Source organism: Oncorhynchus masou, chromosome 21 (genome assembly GCF_036934945.1).
Source record: "Oncorhynchus masou masou isolate Uvic2021 chromosome 21, UVic_Omas_1.1, whole genome shotgun sequence".
Taxonomy (NCBI): Eukaryota; Metazoa; Chordata; class Actinopteri; order Salmoniformes; family Salmonidae; genus Oncorhynchus; species Oncorhynchus masou.
The window spans coordinates 46,678,576-46,691,008 of record NC_088232.1 but is presented as its reverse complement, the minus strand read 5'-3'; the positions used below and the strand labels follow the sequence as shown (position 1 = coordinate 46,691,008).

Below are 12,433 nucleotides of genomic sequence, written 5' to 3'. Positions count from 1 at the left end.
AGTGTGCAAAGCTGTCATCAAGGAAAAGGGTGGCTACTTTTAAGAATATCAAATATTTTGAATTGTTAAACCTTTTTTTTTAACAACATGATTCTATGTGTTATTTCATAGTGTTGTCTTCTACAATGTTGAAAATAGTCCAAATTAAGAAACTGTTGAATGAGTAGGTGTGTCCAAATTTGACTGGTACCGTATTATTACTTTTAGATGTGTTGTTGTGAATTGTTAGATACTACTGCACTGTTAGAGCTAGGAACACAAGTATTTCACTACACCCGCAATAACATCTGCTAAAAATGTGTGTGACCAATAACATTTGAGGTGAAACCTCATTAACCAAACATGGAATCGGTCAGGAAACACACCTTCAAGACTGACATCTCGTTTTTTTCTAATGAGCACAGAAAAACACGCCAATTGACATGTGCAGTGGTTCTTTAAAGAAAAGAGGACAAAGCAATGCAACATTTAATTATAGAAAACATTTTGGGGATGGTAAAATGTTTTCAGTGTAAACTTAAAAAACTAAAACCAGATAAAATATGTAGAACAGATAATGGAGCAATTATTCTTAAATGGAACATTTTCGAGAACTGAAAGTCACAAAACAAATGGCATGGGGTCCCCATTGATTATGTTTGAGTCACTAATATAGCATAAGAACAAGGCAAAATGTGTATAATTGCAGGAAATTTAATTTAAAACTGAATATTTTCTCTCTGCTCCATGGCAAAATGTGTAGAATTGCAGGAAATGAGATTTGAAACTGCAATTAACTTTGACACCTAGGGGAAACACTGGCTAACTAATTTGTTACATGTCACAAAAAATCCTAGACCACCTTTACTCCAGATTCATACAAAGCTCTCCCCCGCCCTCCATTTGGCAAATCTGACCACAATTCTATCCTCCTGTTTCCTGCTTACAAGCAAAAACTAAAGCAGGAAGTACCAGTGACTAGCTCAATACGGAAGTGGTCAGAAGACGCGGATGCTACACTACAGGACTGTTTTGCTAGCACAGACTGGAATATGTTCTAGGATTCATCCAATGACATTGAGCAATACACCACATCAGTCATCGGCTTCTTCAATAAGTGCTTCGATGACATCGTTCCCACAGTGACTGTACGTACATATCCCAACCAGAAGCCATGGATTACAGGCAACGCATCGAGCTAAAGGCTAGAGCTGCCGCTTTCAAGGAGCGGGAGACTAATGCAGACTTTTATAAGAAATCCCGCTATGCCCTCAGATGAACCATCAAACAAACCATCAAACAAGCAACGAGTCAATACAGGATTAAGATTGAATCCTACTACACCGGCTCTGACGCTCGTCGGACATTGCAAGGCTTGAAAACTACACAGGGAAACGCAGACGCGAGCTGCCCAGTGATGCGAGCCTACCAAACAAGCTAAATGCCTTTTATGCTCACTTCGAGGCAAGCAACATTGAAGCATGCACGAGAGCACTAGCTGTCCTGATGACTGTGTGATAACGCTCTCGGTAGCCGATGTGAACAAAACCTTTAAAACGGTCAACATTCAAAGTCGCTGGGCCAGACAGATTACCAGAACGTGTACACAAAGCATTGCGAACCAACTGTTAAAACTTCTTAGGGATAGAGTCTAGTTTCCTAAATTTCCACCTGACTGACGTGCCCATAATAAACTGCCTGTTACTCAGGATATGCATATAATTGGTAGCATTGGATAGAAAACAAGTTGAAGTTTCTAAAACTGTTAAAATAATGTCTGAGACTATAACAGAATTGATATGGCAGGCAAAGATCTGAAGAAGAACCAACCAGAATTATTTTTTATTTTTTTGAGGTCCCAGGCTCTTATAATGGAAACCTATTGTTACTATGTAAATCCGTCTAGATGTCAACAGTCTTTCTTCAAGGTTTCAGGCTTGTTTTTTTTTTAAACAAGCAAGAATTTGGAGTTTTGGTGAGAAGGGCTGGTCATGGCTCACATCAACAGCATCCTCCCGGACACCGTAGACCCACTCTAAATCACATACCGCCCCAACAGATCCACAGATGACGCAATCTCAATCGCACTCCACACCGCCCTTTCTCACCTGGACAAAAGGAACACCTATGTGAGAACGCTGTTCATCGACAACAGCTCAGCGTTCAACACCATAGTGCCCACGAAGCTCAGGACTCTGGGACTAAACACTTCCCTCTGCAACTGGATCCTGGACTTCCTGACGGGCCACCCACAGGTGATAAGAGTAGGCAACAACATGTCTGCCACGCTGATCCTTAGCACTGGGGCCGTACTTAGTCCCCTCCTGTATTCCTTGTTCACCCACGACTGCAAGGCCAAACACGACTCCAACACCATCATTAAGTTTGCTGACGACACAACAGTGGTAGGCCTGTTCACAGACAATGACGAGACAGCCTATAGGGAGAAGGTCAGAGAACTGGCAGTGTGGTGCCAGGACAACAACCTCTCCCTCAATGTGAGCAAGACAAAGGAGCTGATGTTGGACTACAGGAAAAGGCGGGCCGAACATGCCCCCATTAACATCGACGGGGCTGCGGTGGAGCGGGTTGAGAGTTAAGTTCCTTGGTGTCCACAACAAACTATCATGGTCCAAACATACCAAGACAGTCGTGAAGAGGGTACGACAAAACCTTTTCCCCCTCAGGAGACTGAAAATATTTGGCATGGGCCCCCAGATCCTCAAAAGGCTCTACTGCTATGCCATCCTGATCGGTTGCATCACCGCCTGATATGGCAACTGCTCGGCATCTGACCGCAAGGTGCTACAGAAGGTAGTGCGAACAGTACATTACTGGGGCCAAGCTTCCTGCCATCCAGGACCTATATAATAGGCAGTGTCAGAGGAAAGCCCATAAAATTGTCAGAGATTCCAGTCACCCAAGTTATACTGTTTTCTCTGCTACCGCAGGGCAAGCGGTACCGGAGCGCCAAGTCCAGGACCAAAAGGCTCCTCAACAGCTTCTACCCCCAAGCCATTAGACTGCTGAACAATTCATTAAAATGACCACCGGACAATTTACATTGACCCCCCTCTTGTAAACTGCTGCTACTCACTGTTTGTTACCTATGCACAATCACTTCGCCCCCACCTACATGTACAGATTACCTCAACTAGCCTGTACCCCTGACTCGGTACCCCCTGTATGATGTTATTCTTGTTACTTTTTATTTTAGCCTACTTGGTAAATATTTTCTTCTTGAACTGCACTGTTGGTTATGGTCTTGTAAGCATTTCACAGTAGTCTACACTTGTATTCAGCACATGTGGCAAATAAAGTTTGATTTGATGTTAAAAAGCTCATGAGTAATCAAGTAGATAAAATACCTACGATAGAAATGTCAACTCAGTCATTTCTGGCATTGCATCACAACTTGGCTCCCTGCCAGCAGTATGGAGTTACCAAGTCCCAGTTAACACCTCATCTTTGATTCAGCCCTGAAGTGGTGGAATGATCACCTTGCAGCAGTAGTCACCCATGAGGACACATCTGTTCCCACAGCATCTTTACAAATTAATGTACCCCTGGCTACTTGATAAGACTGATGGTGTTTCATATAATATTGTATACACTTCTTTCAGAGTGTTTGTTACTGGAGTTAACCACTTGCATTTTCCACACCTTTTAAGAGCACAATGAGCAAATCATGGTACTCAATTGAAATCACATTTTATTCAAAAACAATTGACATGTACTATACAACACAAGCTCCCAGACGGTGAATCAGCAGCCTCCCCAGGTCAGCCGTGACACATGGTCCGTCTTCTGTTTGGTGGATTTGATGAATCCCAGGAACTCCAGCTCAGATACCGCCTGGATAAAACGAGCACTTATAGGAGTTGAGGAACAACCGTGAAAAAGCATATTTTAATAATTTATCAAAACATGCATACACATATTTCTATTCCTTTCTCGAGCACAGAGGGGCTGTCAACAGTTTAATACAATTTGTGAAAACATGTTACTATTGATGTTCCCGGACAGATTTCACTTGGTTTCCAAAACTAATCATTGGGTAGCTGCAGGAACAGGGTTGGAGAGCCCATGGCATACAGAATATCACCTGTCGCACAGCAAGAGGCTGGCTGCTGCTCAAACAGTGGTTAATGCATGGAGTGAAATAAGGGTTCTTACAGGCCCAGACATTTCTACATGCAACTTGCCACTAAAAAAAGGATCCCAGGTGCTACTATATTCATTTCTCAGCTGCTACTAAAATAATCTGCCCCTTTTTTCCAATTTTTTTGCCTAAAATGACATACCCATATCCAATGAACCATTGCATTTCTGTTAAGAATTTTATATCAAAACTGCCCAAACGTGTAATTGTTTAATTAATAACTTTTTAAATTCAGAACTGTGCACTCAATAGATTGACATTTTTTTCACTAATGGCTACTGTAAATTAGTGCAGTTAGATTAACAAGAATTTAAGCTTTCTGCCAATATAAGATGTCTATGTCCTGGAAAATGTTCTTGTTACTTACAACCTCATGCTAATCACATTAGCTCAAGCGTCCTGTGAATTAAGCACATTGCTCCACTGTAAAACCGTAGTAGTATACACGGCATGATTGAAAAAGGAACCGGGAAGACACAGCCTCCATTCACTATTCAAGTGCATATGGACGACATGCGTTTTTTCCCCTGCCACTGTTCCTGCCAATTTCATAACGGGACATTCTAAATAAATGTATGTCTTTACTAATATAAGATTAAATTGAGAATAGTCTGATGTGTTAAAATACTGTACAAAACATTAACATCTTCCTAATATTAAGTTGCATACCAGTTAAATTGAAAGTGCTTATGATAGGATACTTGTCTATTCTGAGTATTTTACATTAGCCATTTAGCAGATGCTCTTATCCAATAAGGGTTAATTGCCTTGCTCAAGGGCAAAATCCCCCCAAAAGATCTGCCGCCCCATGCAGTGCTTGTTTATTAAACATCTTACAATATATTCAAAAGTAGTCACCATGAAGCATTTTAAGACATCCAACAATTAAAGGATACTGTTTGAGTTCATCCACTTTGCCAAAGTCAGCAGAGTCAGGATCCTTACCCTCTGCAGCCGAGACCACAGTAGCATAAGCCTGCAGATACATGAAAATTAACACACTCGTTTCTCATTCAATATACCAGCATCAAGGCATACGTTTCTACAGAGGTATAAACCCAAAGAGACACAGTTGAAGTCGGAAGTTTACATACATTTGGGTCATTAAAACTCGTTTTTCAATCGCTCCACAAATTTCTTGTAAACAAACTATAGTTTTGGCAAGTCTGTTAGGACATCTACTTTGTGCATGACACAAGTACATTTTCCAACAACTGTTTACAGACAGATTATTTCACTCTATCATAATTCCAGTGGGTCAGAAATGTACATACACTAAGTTGACTGTGCCTTTAAACAGCTTGGAAAATTCCAGAAAATGTCATGGCTTTAGAAGCTTCTGATAGGCTAATTGACATCATTTGAGTCAATTGGAGGTGTACCTGTGGTTGTATTTCAAGGCCTATCTTCAAACTCAGTGCCTCTTTGCTTGGCATCATGGGAAAAATCAAAAGAAATCAGCCAAGAACTCAGAAAGAAATTATAGACCTTCACAAGTCTGGTTCATCCTTGTCAGCAATTTCCAAACACCTGAAGGTACCACGTTCATCTGTACAAACAATAGTATGCAAGAATAAACACCCAAGGGACCACGCAGCCGTCATAGCGCTCAGGAAGGAGACACGTTCTGCCTCCTAGAGATGAACGTACTTGTGCGAAAAGTGCAAATCAATCCCAGAACCGCAGCAAAGGACCTTGTGAAGATGCTGGAGGAAACAGGTACAAAAGTATCTATATCCACAGTAAAACGAGTCCTATATCAACATAACCTGAAAGGCCGCTCAGGAAGAAGCCACTGCTCCAAAACCTCCATTAAAAAGCCAGACTACGGTTTGCAACTGCACACGGGGACAAAGATTATACTTTTTGGCAAAATGTCATCTGGTCTGATGAAACAAACAAAAGAATAATTGTTTGACCATAATGACCATTGTTATATTTGAAGTAAAAAGGAAGAGGCTTGCAAGACGAAGAATACCTTCCCCAACCGTGACACACAGGGGTGGCAGCGTCATGTTTTGGGGGGTGCTTTGCTGCAGGAGGGACTGGTGCACTTCACAAAATAGATGGCATCATGAGGTAGGAAAATGTGGATATATTGAAGCAGCATCTCAAGACATCAGTCAGGAAGTTAAAGCTTGGTCGCAAATGGGTCTTCCAAATGGACAACGACCCCAAGTATACTTCCAAAGTTGTGGCAAAATGGCTTAAGGACAACAAAGTCAAGGTATTGGAGTGGCCATCACAAAGCCCTGACCTCAATCCTATAGAACACTTGTGGGCAGAACTGAAAAAGCACGTGCGAGGAAGGAGGCCTACAAACCTGACTCAGTTACACCAGGAGGAATGGGCCAATATTCACCCAACTTATTGTGGGAAGCTTGTGGAAGGCTACCCAAAACATTTGACCCAAGTTTAAACAATTTAAAAAGGCAATGCTACCAAATACTAATTGAGTGTACGTAAACTGACCCACTGGGAATGTGATGAAAGAAAAGCCGAAATAAAATCAGGGCATGGACTCTACAACGTGTTGAAAGCATTCCAGAGGGATGCTGGCCCATGCTGACTCCAGTGCTTCCCACAGTTATGTCAAGTTGACTGGATGTCCTTTGGGTGGTGGACCATTCTTGATACACACGAGAAACTGTTGAGCATGAAAAACCCAGCAGGCGCACCTGTTCAAAGACAGGTGCGCCAAATCTTTTGTCTTGGCCATTTAACCTCAATGGCACACATGCTGAATCCATGTCACAAGGCTTAAAAAATATTATTATTTAACCTGTCTTTTCCCCTTCATCTAAAGAAGAGGATTTAATAAGTGACATCAATACAGGATCATAGCTTTCACCTGGTCAGTCTCATGGAAGGGGCAGGTGTGTTCGTAATGTTTTGTACACGCAGTGAATATGATACCAATAGTATTTCACTTAATTCTTTATTAAACCTACCTCCAGCCAGTCATACAGGTTGATGAGTCTCCCACACTCCAGATGCAGCTTGTACACAATGCAGATGTCAGGAGCAGCATTGGAGACTGTCCCGTCCTCGGCCCGCAGATCTTCATTCTGAAGCACAGATTAGCATCAGTATGAGCTACTGTTTAACACTATAAACTTTGGCTGAGTTGTCTAAAGACAGGGAATGCGGTAAGTCTCATTCGTCGGCACTGATCTGAAACAATTGTGAACAGGTAAAAGGCCAATAATGGCAGCCCACCCATCAAATTTTCCAGATTGGTGCAGATAAGGATACAAAGAACAGCGTTCACTAGACACTTTTGAGACAGCCTCTCAGTGGTAGCTATTTACTTTCAGGTAGTGGTAGGGGTTGCTGAGCGCGGTCTGGATGGAGGTGCGTGGCGTGGCGTTGAGGTGGCGTCTCAGGACAGCAGAGGAGCTGTAGTAGCATACCTCGTACAGTGGTTGGGATTCGGGTGGGGCCAGGTGGGACCTGAAAACACAAAGGTGAGCAGCACCATCAAATACTGTGCCATCCATTTACACCGAGCTCATCTAAAAGAATGAACTTAATCTATCCAGCCACTACTGAGTCAGTCAATTGATTAGGTTGTATCATTACTGTATACTACTTCACCTCACAAGGCTGTCAATGAACTCCAGGGCTTGGTCTCGGAGTATCTCGAACGGACTCATTTTCTTGGTTCTTCGAGATTTCTTCATCTCCAATAGAGTCTAAACAGAGAGGACAGTAAATGCTGAGGCCCTTCATATCACAAGCACGCCTTAAAGAGGCGTAGATCCATTATATATCAGAAGTGTATGAAACCGTTTGAGCAAAATAACTATCCGTTATAGCAGAAAGTTGTTACCTTTTGCAGTTGGAACAAGTCTGTTTTCTTCTGGAGGCCTTTCCCTGGAGAAGTGAGGTCCTCCCCTGCTGCATTCTCAACAAGATCTGATTGGGCAGAAGCAAGAGAAGCACATTTCAATGGGTCAGGAAAGCATTTGGTGAAATGGTAAACTGTTACAGCCATCATCACTACTTACCGCCTGGCTGGTCAAATTTGGAGAGTAAATTGTCCAGTTGAAGCAGTGCAGCCCTCATTTTCTTTGTCTTGACAGATTTCAGGATCTCAGCACACTTTTGCAGCGCTGAGGTGAGCTCGTCTTTGGCCATCATCCTGGAGTGAAAAGTTGAGCAAACAAACTTAACTTTATCTTAGCAGGTAAAATAGTATGACAGCTTGAATATAAAACTGTTTTGCTAAGCAATGTTTATCCTTTATATCAATGATTTTGTAATTAATAAATGTATAATCTCCTTTATCACCTCAGAAGCTGCATGGCAGACACATACTCATCATTCTCCCATACATTCTTCTCCAGACAGGATATGTGCAGCTCTCTTATCTAAAAATAGAGGCAAATGTGGAACAGGTGAGACAGTCCGTGCCATGCTCTACAATTCCATTCCTAATGTATGTATTATTTCAATGGCAACCTTGACAAACAAAATGTTCCAACCTGTTTTCCCAGAGGGTATTTGGGCAGAGAAGCCGTCAGAATGTGGAGACACCTCAGAGTGGGGTAGTAGTTCTTGTGGTATTTGCAAAGATCTTTCAGTAGTTTCTGACACACTTCCTAAAATAATGGTAAGGACACGCAATCACTCAAGACCATTTTTGGTAAGCTCATAATTCATGTCAATATACGGTTCAGAACCTCTCGACTCAATATTTACCTTCACATGGTCATCACTAGTCAACAGCTCCACTTGCTCCTGGGGACCCTGTTCCTCTACGTACCTGGGTGAAAGGGGAGGTAAACATCGACAAGTTTTTAAACAGACAAATCACACAACATTCTGATAACGTTCTCCACCATCCTATGGGTAGAAGAGTGTGAGTGACAGTCACCTCATGAAGGAGGGCAGCTGTTGGATCCTCTCTACATCCCTGTGGCTGAGCTCAGTGGCGTGGATCAGGGCCGCCTCCTTCTTACAGCACAGCACGCTCAGAGGCTGGCTGTGGAAGTGCTCCAGCAGAGCCAACTGAGGGGGCCCCACCAAGATCAACACACAAATTCACAGGAATACACAGTCCAACATAATACAACCAGCAAGCGTATCTCAAAGTTAGTCTTTGAAAGCAGGTACAGAGCACAACCAACATTGTGGGTTAAACATCACTTAAAGGAGAATGCCCTTTAAACACATTTGACAGTCACCCCAACAATCAGAGGGCAGTACTCACCTGCAGGCCTTTGATGAAGTTGCGTACAGAGAAGTCGTGGTAGAGGAAGATGCTGACCAGCACTTGCAGCACCTTGCCATTGGGCTTGAAGGGAAACTGGGAAGTTAGGATCACCTGGAGAAAGAGAGGGAAAACAATACTCAAACTAAAATCTGAATCCTAACTTGAAATAAACATGAGTAACTCAAGACAAGTCAGCATCATTGGGGGTCTTGAGTGAAAATGTCTGTTGACATTTGCAAACTGCAACTTGAGAACCCTGTTGGGTTTTAGGAAAAGGGCACAGACAAGCATGCTCACTATGTGTCCAATACAACTACATTCACAAAGTGAATGGATGGATCCATGATAGCTACAGACTTGTTTTTAAGTACCTACCTTGTCTATGACAGAAGCCAGGTGCTGGGTGCAGGACAGTGACTGGAAGAGCTCGATGCCCAGCAGAGAGGACACAGAGTGGGGCAGCATGTGTTGAATGGTGCTGGGAGACGTGGCAATGCCAAAAACGAACATCAGCGGAAGCTGGTCAACGTACCGACTGTTTAAGAGAATGGGGAGATTATGCAGCATGGAATGCATAAACAGTTTTCATGTGAGGTGCCCTCACACAGCTACGAGTGTACTTTCAGATTATGTATATATTCAATCAATATTATTATTTATTTTTTCAAATTTAACTAGGCAAGTCAGTTAAGAACAAATTCTTGTTTTCAATGACAGCCTACCAACAGTGGATCAACTGCCTTTTTCAGGGTCAGAAAGACAGATTTTGACCTTCTCAGCTTGGGGATTCAATCCAGCACTTTCAGTTACTGGCCCAACGCTCTAACTACTAAACTACCTGCTGCCCCTAACAGAGATGGAGGTTAGAACTCTTACCTGCAGATGAGGATGAAATCTTGCAGCACTTTAGGGTTGAAAGCCTCTAGGTCTTTGAAGATCACTACAATAGGAGGATGCTGTTGCATGTCTTTGCCAACGGAAGTACGCTTTTTTCTTGCGGTGCCGGAGGCAGCTTTCTGAGAGGAGCAAATTATTTACACAGGATTCATGATTTGTAATGACAAAAGCTCATAACTTTGATGCAGAAATTGTAAGGTCAACATCTATACATTTGACAGTTGTACATAAAAGCATCATAATAGTCCTTACATCTTTGCAGTAGCTACATACCTTTGTCACAGTCTTGTACCAGTTACAGAGTGTGATGAGGGAGCAGTGCACCCTCTTCTGGTTTACATTGGTACTGCGCTGCTCAGGCTCTTCCTCATTATCCACAGACACACTAGTACCCATCAGTCTCTCTAGAACCCTCTGCAGCATGTGATTCAGGGCTGAGGACAGAACAAATTAAAATATTATTATTTGAGTTAGGTATCCACGTGTCATAATACAAAAAGGCTAATAGCAATTAGGGAAATTTCTCAAGTACCACACACAGGACTGACCTACACACTCTGTGGCTTGTACAGAAACCACAAAGGGAGTCACCGACTGCTGCAACTGGTCAGAGAGGCACTGGAAGGTCATATCATGATCTGGTACATTCACTCCTACACAGGTAGAGTTACTTAGTTAAGATACACCATTGTAAATAATAATTTGTTCTTAACTGACTTGCCTCATTAAATAAAAAGAGAACGTTACAAATATGCCTTACATACTTTCTTTCCTCCAGCCAAAACGCTCTATACTAGTGCATTCTCTGTCTGTACTGTGGCATTTATCAAAATACACTCATTTAGGCCTATATCATGGGCCCAGGTCATACCAAAATATTTTTGCATGTGCATCGTCTGTTGAGCCACATACCAAGCACTAGTGCTGCTGTCGGAATCTCGTGGGCTCTCATACGCGACGCCCAGTCATCCGTGCCACGCTGAAAAGTGGAGACACTCTTTCTGATAAACGCCAAGAGGCTGTCTAAGATTTTCCTGTTCAGCTCATCCTGCAGAAGCTGTAGAAAGCAAACAATGTAAACTGTCATGCCTGACAAAAGCTCCTAACTTTGATCTGGGGTATATTCGGTGAAGTGAAATGTTCACAACGTTACAGAGAGAAATGTTGCAAGTAAAACTAGCACAATCCCCTATTCTGCATGACAGACAGAATTATATTAAACGATATGGTGGTCTGTCTGAACATTCCGTAGCATCCTGGCATGAGCACAATGATGGCAATGCCCAAAGTTGGGGGAATGATGAAAAAGGTGCAGATGGACTCTCACCTCGGTGTCTGCCTTCATTTTCTCCCATAATGTCTGACAGTTTCTGAAACGTAGTTTGCCGTTCTCCGTGTCCTCACAGCCATGAGTGAAATAATCCTCTGGAGAACACACGATACTGATAGTCAATGCTACCCGATACTTTATTTCTTGAAACTGAATATTCAAAGTATAGATATGATTAAATATGACCAGCGACCCAGCTAGTTATCTATAAGATCACTCACCCACTGTTGGAGTCTTCTTTCTCTTTTTGGCACTGGGCTTGAACACAAAGCAACCCTAAACGGGGAATATACAGATTATGATGACGCAATCATTGGAACAATTAAATGAACATGCCAGCAAATACTTAAATTATGTTATTTGCTATTAGGGATCCATTGATCGCCCCTCCTCAACTAACTTCCATCGTGGTAAAATTACAAATACAGCACTCACTCCAAATACGCTAAGGAAATCGCATTTCAACAATTTGCAGTCGTTTGCCTACCTTTGACACCGATGAAGTCATTTCCAGCAGAACTGTGACAATCCCATATATACTTTCTTCATTAAAATATATTTCTTCTTTTACCAAACGATTGACAGAAACAAAAACTTTGTTAGCCGGATGTAACCATTCCACACTTCCTCTATTTTCCCGCCGTTGTGACGTCTATTAATTTGTTTATAGACCGTGAGTTCATTCAATTATAATTTTATTCTTGGCTGAGTGTTTCAAGATTCGTGTGAACGGACATCGGTAAAACAAGCCAACAAAAAGGGTGAACTGTCTAAGAGTTATTTTGTTTTAAAAACCAAACAAATGAACTGCGTAAATCGTGAGCAACATATCACAACCGGCCGGCAG

The 12,433-nt window shown here is 42.3% G+C and overlaps 1 protein-coding gene across 1 annotated transcript; it reads right to left on the bottom strand.

Moving 5' to 3' along the window:
* Positions 1–3,673: 3,673 nt before the first annotated feature.
* orc3 (origin recognition complex, subunit 3) lies at positions 3,674–12,237 on the bottom strand. The gene is made up of 20 exons (XM_064928584.1): positions 12,074–12,237; positions 11,808–11,862; positions 11,584–11,681; positions 11,169–11,313; positions 10,805–10,909; positions 10,530–10,690; positions 10,236–10,375; positions 9,735–9,894; positions 9,357–9,470; positions 9,021–9,154; positions 8,846–8,909; positions 8,629–8,745; positions 8,435–8,514; positions 8,152–8,285; positions 7,974–8,059; positions 7,739–7,836; positions 7,453–7,594; positions 7,093–7,209; positions 5,038–5,117; positions 3,674–3,850 (listed from the first exon to the last, which is right to left on the bottom strand). Exons 1-20 carry the CDS (start codon positions 12,092–12,094, stop codon positions 3,745–3,747), a joined length of 2,157 nt encoding a protein of 718 aa, XP_064784656.1. The 5' UTR covers positions 12,095–12,237; the 3' UTR covers positions 3,674–3,744.
* Between the last annotated feature and the right edge of the window lie 196 nt (positions 12,238–12,433).

Coding starts and splice junctions, on each gene's coding strand:
- orc3 (XM_064928584.1), bottom strand. CDS start 12,094: ATGACTTCATCGGTGTCAAAG. Junction 8,746..8,845: donor CTAGTGATGACCATGTGAAG/GTAAATATTGAG, acceptor CCATTATTTTAG/GAAGTGTGTCAGAAACTACT. Junction 5,118..7,092: donor ACCTGTATGACTGGCTGGAG/GTAGGTTTAATA, acceptor ATGTATCTGCAG/GCTTATGCTACTGTGGTCTC.